The 13,886-nt window shown below is 34.6% G+C and overlaps 1 protein-coding gene across 2 annotated transcripts in view; it reads left to right on the top strand.

Moving 5' to 3' along the window:
- CCHa1-R (CCHamide-1 receptor) overlaps window positions 1–4,355 on the top strand; it is a 33,895-nt gene extending 29,540 nt beyond the window's left edge. The window contains exons 4-9 of one of the 2 annotated variants that reach the window (XM_018012112.2): window positions 25–128; window positions 198–410; window positions 890–993; window positions 1,354–1,491; window positions 2,937–3,089; window positions 3,199–4,355. In XM_018012112.2, coding sequence (XP_017867601.1) covers window positions 25–128; window positions 198–410; window positions 890–993; window positions 1,354–1,491; window positions 2,937–3,089; window positions 3,199–3,370 — 884 coding nt within the window. In that variant the 3' untranslated portion in view covers window positions 3,371–4,355. The remainder of the gene's footprint in view (window positions 1–24; window positions 129–197; window positions 411–889; window positions 994–1,353; window positions 1,492–2,936; window positions 3,090–3,198) is intronic. The other variant, XM_018012113.2, reaches the window with a different exon arrangement.
- The last annotated feature ends 9,531 nt before the right edge of the window (window positions 4,356–13,886 follow it).

A 13,886-nucleotide genomic window follows, 5' to 3' on the forward strand; every position in this document is an offset into this window, starting at 1 on the left:
TGTATTAATAAGAGTCTCTTGCAGGAGGAGGACGACGCGCTACGCGCATGACCTTGGCCATAGCTGTATCCATTTGGCTGCTGGCCATTGTCTGCGGCATACCTGCGCTAATTGGCAGCAACTTAAAGGTGATATGGTATAGACGTAATTGAACCCGAGTTTTAATGGGCGTATGTGTTTTCTTATCATGTTTACAGCCCGTGGGCATCAGCTCGGAGAAATCGATTGTCATCTGTTATCCGTATCCGGATGCCTGGGGCGAGAACTATGCCAAGCTGATGGTCATGCTGCACTTTCTAGTCTACTATGCTATACCTCTGGTCATCATCGCCGCCTTCTACGTCATGATTGCGCTGCATCTGATGTACTCGGCGAGTGTGCCAGGCGAAATGCAGGGCGCCGTGCGACAGGTGAGCTAATGAATTGATTGATTATGTGGCAATATAAATAATGAATAGATGATATATCCGATTCACTATTGAAATTCTACTAAAAACTAGAACGATTGCAGAGTATATTCTAGTCAGTTATAACCAACCACTTTTATCAAATCACCATCTGAAATTCGATTAATTCAGCAGATAAATAAATGACAGCGAAAAATAAGTAAATTATTTAAAACAATTTTCGCAATCTCTGCAGCCGCCATCAATTGAATGCAAATTTTATAATATGGAATAATATTGACTTGCGCTATAAATTCAATATTTTGGATGATTGTTTTCTGTTTTTTATTTTTTTTTTTTTTTGTTGTGTGAGCCTTCTACTACAATATGCCTTTCATCATATTGTGCTCACCTTTCGCATAAATAAACGAAATTTAATATTCAATTGGAAACGAATTTTGGCTCTAACAGATTTATTATTATTGAATTTGAATATTTTGCAGGTTCGGGCGCGTCGCAAAGTCGCCGTCACGGTGTTGGCATTTGTTGTTATCTTTGGTATTTGCTTTCTGCCTTATCACGTCTTCTTTTTATGGTTCTACTACTGGTAAGTGCTGACTTTTATCCAACATAACAGCAGCAGCAGTAGCTGGAGCAGGAGCTGGAGCAGGAGCAGCCCCAACAAAGATGGATGCCAAGGGGATTTGGCCATGTAGTGCTCTCGACCATCGATTGAACGGCACTCAGTCATGCAGATAACGTTGCCTGCACACACACACAAACTCACACGGCGTATGAGTAATGCTGGGACAGACACTGACCATTGGCCATTGGCCATTGACGGTGACCCTTGGCGCTCTGGTCAATCAATTTTCGAGTTGACGCCGGATTATGTCTCCATTAGTTCCATGCAAACAGAATATGCATGCATCTTGATACATATATTGTTTTCTTTTCCGGTTTACAGGCCGACAGCCCAACAGGATTATAATACATTTTGGCATGTATTGCGCATCTTTGGCTTTTGCATGTCGTTCGCCAACAGCTGTGCCAATCCGGTGGCTCTCTACTTTGTGAGCGGGGCGTTTCGCAAGCATTTCAATAGGTATTTGTTCATACACATCACTGCAGCAGAATAACAGCTTAATAACAATAATCGATAAACCGATTATCGATAACACAAAATGTAATCACTGTTACTGTAAGCGTAAGCCTAACCTGCTATTTCTCTCTAACTATCACGCACACACACAACTAACTAACCAGCAACAATAACGAATCATAAAACACTTGATAAACTATTTCTGTTTGCTACTCCAAGTGCATTCCCTTCCGCCCTCTATCTCTTGCTGTCTCTCTCTTTACAACGCTCCCACATGTCCATCATATATCATAACACAATAGTTGGGATTGTGCCGGAAAGTTTGGCTGAGTTTTGATTGTGATGCTGATGGAAGTTTTTTGTTTGTTTACGCCTTGCCCATTGCGAAACATCAAATGAGTTTTTTACGGCCACGTGCAAAGATATATTTTAATAGCATTTTTGATGGAGAACAAGACAAATATGTAAAGTTGAAGGTTATATAAATAAAACAAATTAATATTCAAAATTGATCTATATATAAGTTTAATATATGTATATATTTAAATATTTTTTATATTCAAGAAAACTCTTCTTAAAAATTGTCTAGCAATAATTTTTAAAAATATATATACAAATTTGAATGATGATTTGATTTATTTATTTATTTTATAATTTGTAAAATATATTTTTTGAAATGTAGAATATTTGTTATAATTTTGGAAATATATTTTATTATATTTTAAAACAATATAAATAATTAAACCCTGATTTCCCATTATAAATGTGTTTAGGGTATAAAAATAATAAATATAAATAAAATATATTCGGAAAATATAATAATTTACATAATATTATATTCAAATTTACTATCTTCTTAAAAAAATTATAATAAAAAAAATTAATTAATAGTATTAATTGCAATTTTTTGTCTTTTAAAAATAAAATAATATTTAAAGAAGTAAAGAACAAAAAAAATATTGTGAAATACAAAGCACAAATACATTTTAATTTTTTTTTTTAATATTTGAAATTTTTATTTAAAAATAACAAATTTTAAATAAAATTTAATATTATAAAATACAAAGCACTATAAAAATTAAATATATTTAATTGTTTTTATATTTTAAAATATTGTTCAAAAAGAATAAAAATAAAAATAAAAATATATATAATCAATTCTTAAAAATATATATGACCAAAAATAGTTAAAATGTTAAAAAAAATAAAAATATTTATAATTTTTTTTTATATATATACATATATAACTATTAAGTGTATATTAGGCATAGTTCTGCTCAAGATACTTCCACACAATTTCAACCAGAACTCACCAAATTTTCCGGCACATTTAAAGCACTTGTACTTGAATCGTAATTGTAATTTAATATATATATTGTTTGTTCTTGTTTGCTTGGCTTTCATTGCATGCCTCCCCGTCTGTTTGGCCAAATGTCTTACGCAACCAGATATCTGTTTTGCCGTGGCATAAGTGGACGTCGCAAGAAGCGTAATCAGCACAACGACACCTTTTGCATGCATCGCAATACCTCGCTGACCAGCACAGCCTCCAAGCGTTATCAGTCGCGTCACTCCTGCTATCAGAGCACAACGTTGCGCAGGTGAGTCTGACTCTGGGTCTGAGTCTGAGTAGTACTAGTAGGTGGGGTCATTATATCGGCAGCAGCTAAGCCAACTCTCCATCTCCCCCATCTACCCCACTGCACACAGTAGCTGTCGCTTGCAGGAGACTACGATTACGACACTGCCCAATGGAGCCTCCAACATGGCCGCGCCCCCAATTGACACCGCCGGCTACGAGTTTACGCCCCTCAGCGCATTCGGTCCAGCCAAGGGCGTCGCGCACCTGTCGCACCGGCTGCAGGAGTCGCCATTAAACTAAGCAGCTCGACGTCCCCACGGAGTATACAGGAAATATTATGGAGTAGCAGCAGCAACTACAAACTTTACATAAATCAACTATGTTCCAGGTTAGGAAAATTGTACGAAAATTGTGGCGAGCAAGTGAAAAGCTTGCCTTAAGCTAAGTTCTTGTTTAAAGATTTTAAATGTGTATAAGTTAAAAGCTCGTGTGATTGTTACAGAATGATAAACGAAATATATATAAAAAAAATATATATACATATATAAAGTTTGTCTCTTAGCGAAACTGAAATTATTTTAACCTAAACTAAGCTTCAAGCCAAAAATTGCATATGTAAAAAAAGAAACAAAAGAAAATCTCAACACACAACGAAAACTCTAACCAAATCAGCACTTAAAAGCTCTCCAGAGAGTTGGCACTATAAACTTGGCCAAATTGCTTTGGCGCAAACGAAAACGATTTCAGGAACGGCCCAACACAAGCTTGATGACTTTTAGTTTCATGGAGCTTGTTTTGTTGTTGCATAAAATAAATGGAATTTAATGTGTTTTTCATGTCTAGTCGTTTAGGCCAGGGCGCTGCAGCCGGCTTTAAGCTAATCAAAATTGTTTAATTCTAGTGTTTACAATAAGATTTCGGCCTAAGACTTTAAACAAAACAAATCAATTGAAAATTCATTTGTTTCGTGTGCACAGTGTCCTTGTACATAGACCAATTATTAAAGATTTAGACATGTAAATATATACATATATGTATGTATCTATTGTATATTTATAGAATTTACTCGATTGTTGAAAATAAATGTAAAATTTGTGTGAAACTTTGCTTATCAACGTCAATGGCCAAAAGTGTTGCCTACTTTTGAGCGCTCGCCATTTTGGTGTGGGCGAATTATTGTTAGGGGACATTTTATCGATAAAGTTGAAGGCGTTAACTTTAAACGTAAAGCGACCTGAAAATTCATAAAAACGAATAGCGGAAATGGGAGCGTCAAAAGTTGCCAGTTTTGGGTCGAGTTTGTGGCTAAGCTGGTTGAGTTGGGGCTGGATGGGGGCTGTAAGATAAGCGGCAGAGTGATTAATTCGCTTTAGCGGGCACAAACAAGGTGCGGGCTGGCTTTTAAGCAGTGTTTGCTTAGACTACAACTCGATTTCCGGCCAATGTCAAGCTACTTTGACTGCTCAATTAGCTTAAATCAACTTGAATGCAGCGACAGTCAAACATGAATGAAATTTACTTTTTAGCAAATTAGGTGGCACATGGGCACATCAGCAAAATCAACAGCAGCAACGCAGCAGCATCATCATCATCATCATCATCATCATCACAATCATCATCAGTCAGTCATTTCATTTTTCGCTTGGCAACCGGCAAATGCCACATTTTGTTCAACTTATTAAAAAAATGAATAAATCTGGCTGTCGCTTGGCTGAGCTGCGAGCCAAGTTGTCATCGGGTCCGCGTCGAGTGGCTTATCTTCTTGGCCTTATCAACTGTCCCCGAATTGTGACTGACTTATTTTTATGGCTTGCGGTCTTGAATTTCAATTCTATTTTTGCTCATTTTCGGTTGCTATCTATTAATTCTGGTTTTCCACAATTGTCCTGTAATTGCATGTTACGTGCGAAGCGCTACTCGAATTTTCTGCAAACTCTAATTAGCTGCCCAAGTGGCTATCAAATTCGCTAATCAAATTTAATTAACCAAATTATCTGACGCAGCAGTTAAAGCTGAAATTGTGGCTCAATATAATCACCAACATTATTACTTTACTAATAATTCCTTAGCTTTAATTCGGTTAAGGCAAAGTTTGAGTTATTGCAGAAAATTTTATAAATTTTATTATTCTTCATTACGGCAAACTTGGACACCATTTGTTATTAACTAGTAAATACAAACTCTTTTCATTTATATTAATTTATGAATCTCATTTAAATAAATTAATTAAGGTTTATAAGTTCAGTTTTATTAATGTCAACCAATTTCATTAAGTAATATGCAAATTATTAAAGCAAACGTAAATTTTTATTGGCAAAGCGTTGCTGTAATTAAACAAAGTCCAAGAATTCCAATATGCATACATATAACTGCTTGCATGCTAATTAGAATTCTGTTAATAGCAGCGTTTGCCTTTGAGCTTGTATTGTATTTATCGCAGCTGCTGCTAAAGCTATATAGCCAAGCGTGGCGTTGTGGATCTGTTGTTGGCTTCAATTGAGTTGGACTAGAGTTCGAATCCTGTGAAGATGTTTTTCCAAGAACAAAAATAAATTTACATTTATATGCTCTAAATTAAGCATGTATAAATGGAAGTGACTACTCCTAAGACTTACATTGATTATAGACTTTTCTTTAAAATAAGTATAAAAGCTCACTCATTCCCTTACACACTATATAAATATCTAAGCAAACACCACGAAATTCCCCCGAAAATATTAACCGGCACGTGGCAAATTTTGAGGATCGTTTTCTAGCTCAATTTAATTTAATATATTTCAAAGGTAATTCGATAACCTTAAGAAACTTAAAAATCTCGTTTTGATTTTTTTTATCTTTTGGGTTTCCCTGAACTTTGTCATGCACTTATAAATTTCTGCGAAACCTCAACTACACCCAAAGCGATTACCTAGGCAATGCGAGAGCAATGGGGCACTTTGAAGCTATTGTTGCTGCTGCCCCTTTGTATCACCTTGGCGGCTTTTGTGGCGACATTGATTTGGCATTAGAGGTGAGAGTCAGGGTATAGAAACATTTTCCATTAAGATGAAATATTTGCAATGCATTTAATTATTAATTTCGCATTCGAGAGACCATTAATATTCATTTAAGAAACGCGCCAATTGAGTCGACACTTAAAACCGCAATAACAACAACAGTTAGGGAAGCCATAACGGGAAAACAATAACAAATGGCAAACAAACAAATAAAACACACACACACACAGGCACAATAATAATAATAATAATGGCAAGCTGCAGAGGCGTATTAAACATATGTGCGGACTGAGTGTGCGAGGGAGACAGAGGGAGAGGGAGAGGGAGAGGGCTAGACTTCGCTGTCGGTGTGAGTCCAAGTGTAGCAAATAAATAAAACGATTTGAGACGCACAGCGTAAATGTAAATACAAAAAACCGCAAGGTGTAAAGCAGACTGTGAAAAGAAGTTTGTCGAGTGGAAAGAGAGAAGGAGTGGGAGTGGGAGCGTGAGAGGCTAAGGCTGAGGCTGTTGGAACGGTAGAGAATATATGTAGCGAGAGTGGGAGAGGGAGAGACAGAGAGGCAGCAACAGAAACAGAAACAGAAGCCGATGAGGAGTTGCTAATCGTAAATTGCTTTAAGCAGCAGGCAAGCGTACAGCAGTCAAAGCAGAGTGAGAGCGAGAGAGTGAGAGAGAAAAGTAGGCAGCTTATTCTAGAGCACACACACACAAACACATACACTCACGCATACACGGAGGCACACTCATTCATCTGGAGTCGCATTAACGACATAAAAATTGGCACTCAATAAGCGTGAGGGCACTTTTGGAGCAAAGAAAATACACACAGACAAAGACACTCACACACACACACACACATACACATATAGAGCCTCACACACACTTGTCTTTAACGTATGCCAGAGTTTAGGCACGTAGTCCCGTTAGCTCGCCTGCTGACGACATCGTCGCACGGCATCCCCAACGCCTGTCGCCAAGACAACGCCCAGCCGCTGCCGCTGCCTTCTGCCTTCTGCCGCTGGCTCTGCCTCGGCCGCTGCCTCTACCGTTGCCGCCTCTGACAGCTGGCTATGAATTTTAAATATATCTATATAAATACCTATGAATAGACAGGAATAAATACATTACGTATGGCACATCACTCCATTGGAATTATTGAGATTGGACAAACACTTAACGGTATTCGAATATTACATTGCCCGTCCCATATAGCCCCACATTGCTACACTTTATCAATGAGCGAGAGAGCATTAAAGCTGACAAATCTAACAATAAGATAATGATCTTTAAATATGAATTTTGAGCTCTGGTTGAAGTGTGGTCATTTCTTGCGTTAATTCCATGGTAAGTTGTTTTTGTTTTTAGTAAGTAGTAGTTATACCCGTTAGTTACAGTTTTGTTGGAAATTTTCCATAGAGCCTTAAGCAAACATTTCTTTTGTTTGTTATATAGATTGGCTCTATGCTTTTAAGTAATTGTCAATGTTAAGGGTTAGGGTTGAGAATTTGTGCTTTTTATATAAGAATTACATTGTTAATTTATATAGGGTATACCTAATACATTTATTTTATTTTTAGGTAACAAATATTAATGTTAAGTGTATCAAATATTCGTGTATTATTATTGATATTAGTATTATTATTATTACTTTAATGAATCATGACAATTTGTTAGATGGTGTATCCAAGCTCTGTATTTCCATTTTAAATTCTCAGCTTTAATATGTATAGGGCATATACAAAGAGTATGTAGAGTTCCTTTTTGTAATATAATAAACATATATAATAATATAATAAAGAGATATAATAATAATTGAGATATAATAATGTAATAATATATAGATATAATAACATAAATATTATAGGGTATACCAAGTGATCCTTTCGGACTATGATAATGTGATGAAGTGGGAAATATTCGAATTAAGAAAATAATAATAATAAATAATTATTTAATATTTTATACATCAAAAATACATTTAATATTGAATAATCCGTCGAATATATATCTGAAAGTTTGTTTACCTCTTTGGATCGCTCAATGGCTGCGCTCTTGGCCAATATACGTCACAAATATCAATTAAGCCCACTCGATAAATCTTGATCCGAGCTACTTACCTATTCATAGTAGCAATTCACAATTCAACACGCTCTCCTTAAGGCTGCTCCTGCATCACGCACAGTGTCGAAGGGAAAAAAAACAAAGGGAAGAAAGGCAGGAAAATCCTCACCTGCTGACTTGCCATATATATTAAGCTGAAATAACACTCCTTTGGCCACGCCCACCGCTGCCCAGCTGTCCAGTTGAGCGCACACACTTTATGATAAGCCCGGGGCACACATACACACACACACACACGCAGTTATTGCTTCGGCTCGGCTTCGAGTTCGAGTCTATTTTAAGCATTTAGAACTTTATTGCCCCTTGGTCAAAAGTAGCCCAAGTGACCAGCCCCACCTTGGCCCCAATGTTCGGGTCGGCTTGGCTTAGGCAGATCTCCACTGACGTAGGGGAAGGGGGACCGATGGGGCGGCAATCACAGTGGGGGGCCGTGGGCACAACGGGCGGTTGAGGCTGTAGCTGTGTGGTTGGAGGCGGCTTCTGCTGTACCTAATTGCAGAGAGTTCGGCACCGGGAAGAGACAGCCAAAAGGCAGCCAAAGGACAGCCAAAAGACAGTCAAAAGGGGACATCGAGCATACGCCTCGTGTGACAAGGGCTGACAGTAATTAAGCCAAGGCACAAGAGCAAAAGCGTGCCAGCTGACAAATGGCCCGATGCAGGCCGGGAGATAATTATTTAAATGAGGTGCATTCGAACGAGTTAAGCCTGTACCAGGGGCACGGGAAAATTCTACCCCACAATAAAGCGGGAAAATTCATATAAACCTTTCACACCAAATTGGAGCAGTTATCAAAATGCGAATTTTAGGTTGATTGCGTTTATTGCTTTAGTACAGCCACAAATATAAATAAAAAGTGGATGGGCAACAAGAAGAGGAGGCAGGAGAAGCAGAGCAAAAACTTTAGAGAGCATATAAAAATAGAGGCTCGTATAAGTTGGCGACCCGCATCAGAGCTAAAGCGGCAAATGGGCAAAGCTCTCAGCTCTCATAAATGTAGATACCAGAGCAAGCATCTAGCACATATACAGAGACATACACACACACACACACACACTTGCTGAAACATGAATTTGAATTCGTTAAACAATAAAATGAACATTCGCCTGGATTGTCACAGACTCAAGATTAGTGCGCACAGAACTAAACGAGAAACCATTCCGAAAATTAAGTGCTCACATTTTTTACAACGCCCATAAAATCCGGAAGCAAAAAGCGCCGCAAATTGTCCTAATCAAAGGTTAAGTCCGAAAATTGTTTAAGTATTATAGGGCTTAAATAAATGAGAGCATGGAAATGTATATATTTGTTTATATTCGTTTTTAGTTTGACGTGTTAAATTCGAAATATATTTAAAATTGCATTTTTTACATATATTATTTTGTCTAATATAGAGCAATTTAACTGATTGAAAGAGTAAGTCTTCTTTATACTTATTATATATTTTTTAATTTTACTTATAATTTATAATATATAATTTATTTACTATTTACATACTGCATTCTATTTACATTTAATATTTGAATATTTAAATAAATACATTTAAATATAAATTTTACAATTTTATTTATTAAACCGTTTAAAAGATGTTTTTTTTTTTTTATTAAATAAAAAATAAGATTGTTAAAATTATAAAATAAAAAAAAACATATTTTGCATTTTTTTTCTTTAATTAAAAAAAAAATATTTTTTTTTTTTTTTAAGATTGTCAAAATTATAAAATAATATAACATATTTTGCATTTTTTTCTTGAATTAAAAAATAAAATAATTTTTAGTAGTGAAATAAACAAAATCATAAAATATATAATAATAAATATTTACAGAAATGATATATTTTATAATTTTATTTATACATAAAATTATAAGTATAATATAAAATAATAAAAATATTTATTTATAAATAAAATTATAAATATCTTTAAACTTGTTCCTGGCTATACCAAAATCTTCAACGGTTTTAATACAACGCCTAAAGGCTAAACACTTTGGATATAACTCGCCGAAATTTGAGCGACAAGTCGAGAAATTCTCTGACACTTGTTTAATTAATTTCAAATCCGAGGCATTTTACCCTTGCGGGAAATCGGGGACCCCAAAAAGTTTATTTCTTTCGGCAAATTTTCTTTCGGTCTTATGCAAAAGCAGAAGCAAAAGCAAAGGAAAAATGTTGATAGAATGACTGTTGTTTTTGTTTTGCTTTAAGCCTTATGCGCATCGACGGTTTTATTCGATTGTGTGTGCGTTGAGGATAAACAGGAAATGGATGCGAAAAACCCTTTTCAATCAAATTACTAGCCATCAGCGAGATGTTCAATCATTTTTATTATACATAAATTTCGGGCTACGAATGGGTTGGATTGTTTACGTGCATATTTATGTGACAGTTGAAATTGTTAAGAGAAAGAGAGACAGATGGACGGAAGGGGACTATGATGATGTCTTGGCTACCTTTTTCCATTTCGCTCTCCCTCTCTCTCTCTCTCTATACCTCTCTTTCTATTATTCATAGGCAAAGCAAATTGTTTGTAACCCCAGAAGAACTTTAGAAAACTTGTAAAATTTGTTGATGTAGGGTATTTCTATGTCGAGCACTTCCTAAATAATGGATTCTGTCATAACTGAAACGAGCACATATTGCACTACTTGTCTGTCTACAATGTGACTATGCTGACAGTTGAAACAAATTGGCGAAAAGCCTTCGAGATTTTCCTTAGCCAAAATGCTTCACTGAACACCTAAATAAATATCTTAAGGAGAACAAAAAAATTATGTTAGCATATATAAATAAATAAATACACACAACTAAATAAATTTAAATAAAAATAATAAGAAAGTTATTTAATATAAATTAATAAAAATGTAAAAAAATAATGTTTTATATAAAATTGAATTTATATTAAAGTTTAGTACATTTATTTATATATTTTATAAAAAATAGACAAATTTTTTAAATAAAATATGATATAAATACATAAGTAATTTTAATAAAAATTATTAGCTTATCAATAAATTTTAATATGAAACCAAATTTAAATATCGCAAAAGAATAATATCAATTAAACCATTTAAAAATTTAGAATTAATAAAGATATGTGAATAAAAAATACATAAGTTACAATAAATAAAATATATAAATATCATACTTGAAATTATAATATGAATATATTTATATATATAAATAGTATAATATAAATTGTAATATGAAAGTAATTTATTATTATTTATATATTTGATTTGAGCTTAATAATATTTTTTTTTTTTTTTTTTTTTACCTTAAAAAGTTAATAACATATGCATGTATTATACAGAATAATTTATAGAAATACCGACTTATAAATTCAACCCAGGTTTATTTATAGATCTTTATTACTTGGGGCTGCGCATCTTCAGTCGACAATGTGGTTTTAGCAACCTTAAACTTTGCTCTAACTTTTGCAGCTTTAGTGCAGCTTGTGGCTGAAATGTGTCTTTGAGTGCACTTTAACAGTTACATTTCACTTTAAACTGTCAACTGTTAACTGTAAACTGTAGCCCCATCATTCGCTGGCTGACGAGGATGCTGCGCATATGACAAGGCAAAATACTTGAGAATTGGCTACTTTGTTGTTGTTGTTGCTGCTGCCAGAAAGCCCGGCTAAGCTGGGCCAACGACAGCTGAATGAAGTCGAGAAACAATTTGAAGCGATAGAAAAACCCTCGAGTCAATGCCAACACTTTGACAGTTGAGCATATTGCACTATGGGCAAGAGACGGCAAGGGTTAGGGCAGAATATAATTAAATAATTGAGTGATAAAAGATTTATTAAATTAGGCTGATTACACAAGTTAAAGATAATCTATTAATGAAATTAAAATATTTAAATTAAAATTAAGAAATAATATTTAAAGAAGACCAAACAAAATTTCAAAATTTCAGATTTTTATCCAATATAAAATAGTTTAAATCCATAGTACATGTGATGCATGTAAAACGGAGCTTAAAACTACATATATGTATATATAGTATTATATATTGATATATTTTATAAATATGCTCAATACTTGCTTATATAATTCAACCATTTCAGCTTAAGAAAAAGTTTTCCAGTTCCTTTGAATTGTCAACCCACTAAGCCATTCATAAATCATTTGCCATAAATTTATTTATTCACTCAAACTGAAGTCGAGTTTTGGCCAGCTTCAATGATGACAACTAAAAGCGTTTAGACAACTTTTCCAGCTGTTGGCCAAGTTTTCTTTGGTGGAGTTGCCGTTACACTCGATTGCATGCAAAATAATGACAAATTATCTCCATCCGGGATATATCTAGCGGACACATGGACAGCCCAAGGGAGCGTTTAGTACGTGTTTCTAGACCACTTTTTGGCACATTCCGAATAGCAGCAGAGCTATGAACAATTTTGTGGCATACTTATTCGAGCACATTTTATGAACATGTAAATGGAATATTTCAGAAAAGTTTTACAGCACGCCATTCGCACTGAATGCCAGCAACTGAATATTTACAACTTGGCAATGAAATAAGAATAAATATGAATTCATTTGTTAAATGAGCATATAATTATGCTGAGAATTAAACTGGAATATATTAAATGTATGTGTGTTGTTAGTGATATTTTTGGGTATATTTGAATTGTTATATCATCAAGTCATATTTTGGAATATGGTTCTTGAAACACTTTTTGAATTTGTTAAAAACCTCTTCTTGCTACCGAGATTTCGTCTGTTGAAATATGTTCCACCAGTTGAACATAAGTTAGAGCGAGATAGATATGCTGGGCAGTTGCTCAGTGAAGTCGAATCCAATTTGGATTCATATTCCAATTGGGAAATAATGAGCATAGTGTCCGAAAAGTAGCAGTTTAAGTTAGAGCGAGAGGAGATGAAGCGGCAGTGCTCTATAGATTCAAGTCAGATTCTTATTCACATTGCAATAGAGAGTAAATATGTCAAAGTGTAAGCTAGACCGAGAGGGAGAGAGGAGCTAAAGCTGCTAACTGAACTTGAATTCAAATATGCTAAAATTCTTTGGATTGTAGTTTAGTACATGAATTCTGTTTTAATAAATCCCATTAGCCTTGCAAGTAAAATAACACAAGAAGATAAGAAATACTCTTCAAACATATATTTTTAGCAAATCTCTCTTTGAAAGCTTTAGAAAATTGAATGGTTGCTCAACTGCGTATATTGTAAGTAGGTTATAGTTCATACATGTATGTATGTATGCGTTTATGTGAATATGTATTGTATGTATGTATGCTTTATGTATATGTGTGTTGTTAAGTTTGCATAGGAAACGCTAAATGTCAAAGAGTAGTTTATTTTGAGAGGGAGAGTTTCAAGGAGCTTGAGTTGCCGAAAATTCAAACACAAACACATTGAGATACACACACGCACACACACACACACATTATACAGCATCACACACAATTACTCATAGAAAAAAACGCAACTGTCTAGGTCAAAGACATGCACGAAATAAATCGGTTTTTTAATACCCTAAGCTCAGTCGCAAAAGGGTATGCTGCATTTGTGCTAATGCGTGTAACAGGTGGAGTGGCAATTTCAATGTCGAACTGAGTCAGTTTATACATGTTTTGGGCATTTCTTCCATCTATGAAGAATAATATACTGCATACAAATAATATATGTATAATTAAAATACATAAATTTTAAATAAATACCTAAAATGCA

Source organism: Drosophila arizonae, chromosome 5, assembly GCF_054131065.1.
Source record: "Drosophila arizonae isolate 15081-1271.41 chromosome 5, UAZ_ARI_1.0, whole genome shotgun sequence".
NCBI classification, from domain to species: domain Eukaryota; kingdom Metazoa; phylum Arthropoda; class Insecta; order Diptera; family Drosophilidae; genus Drosophila; species Drosophila arizonae.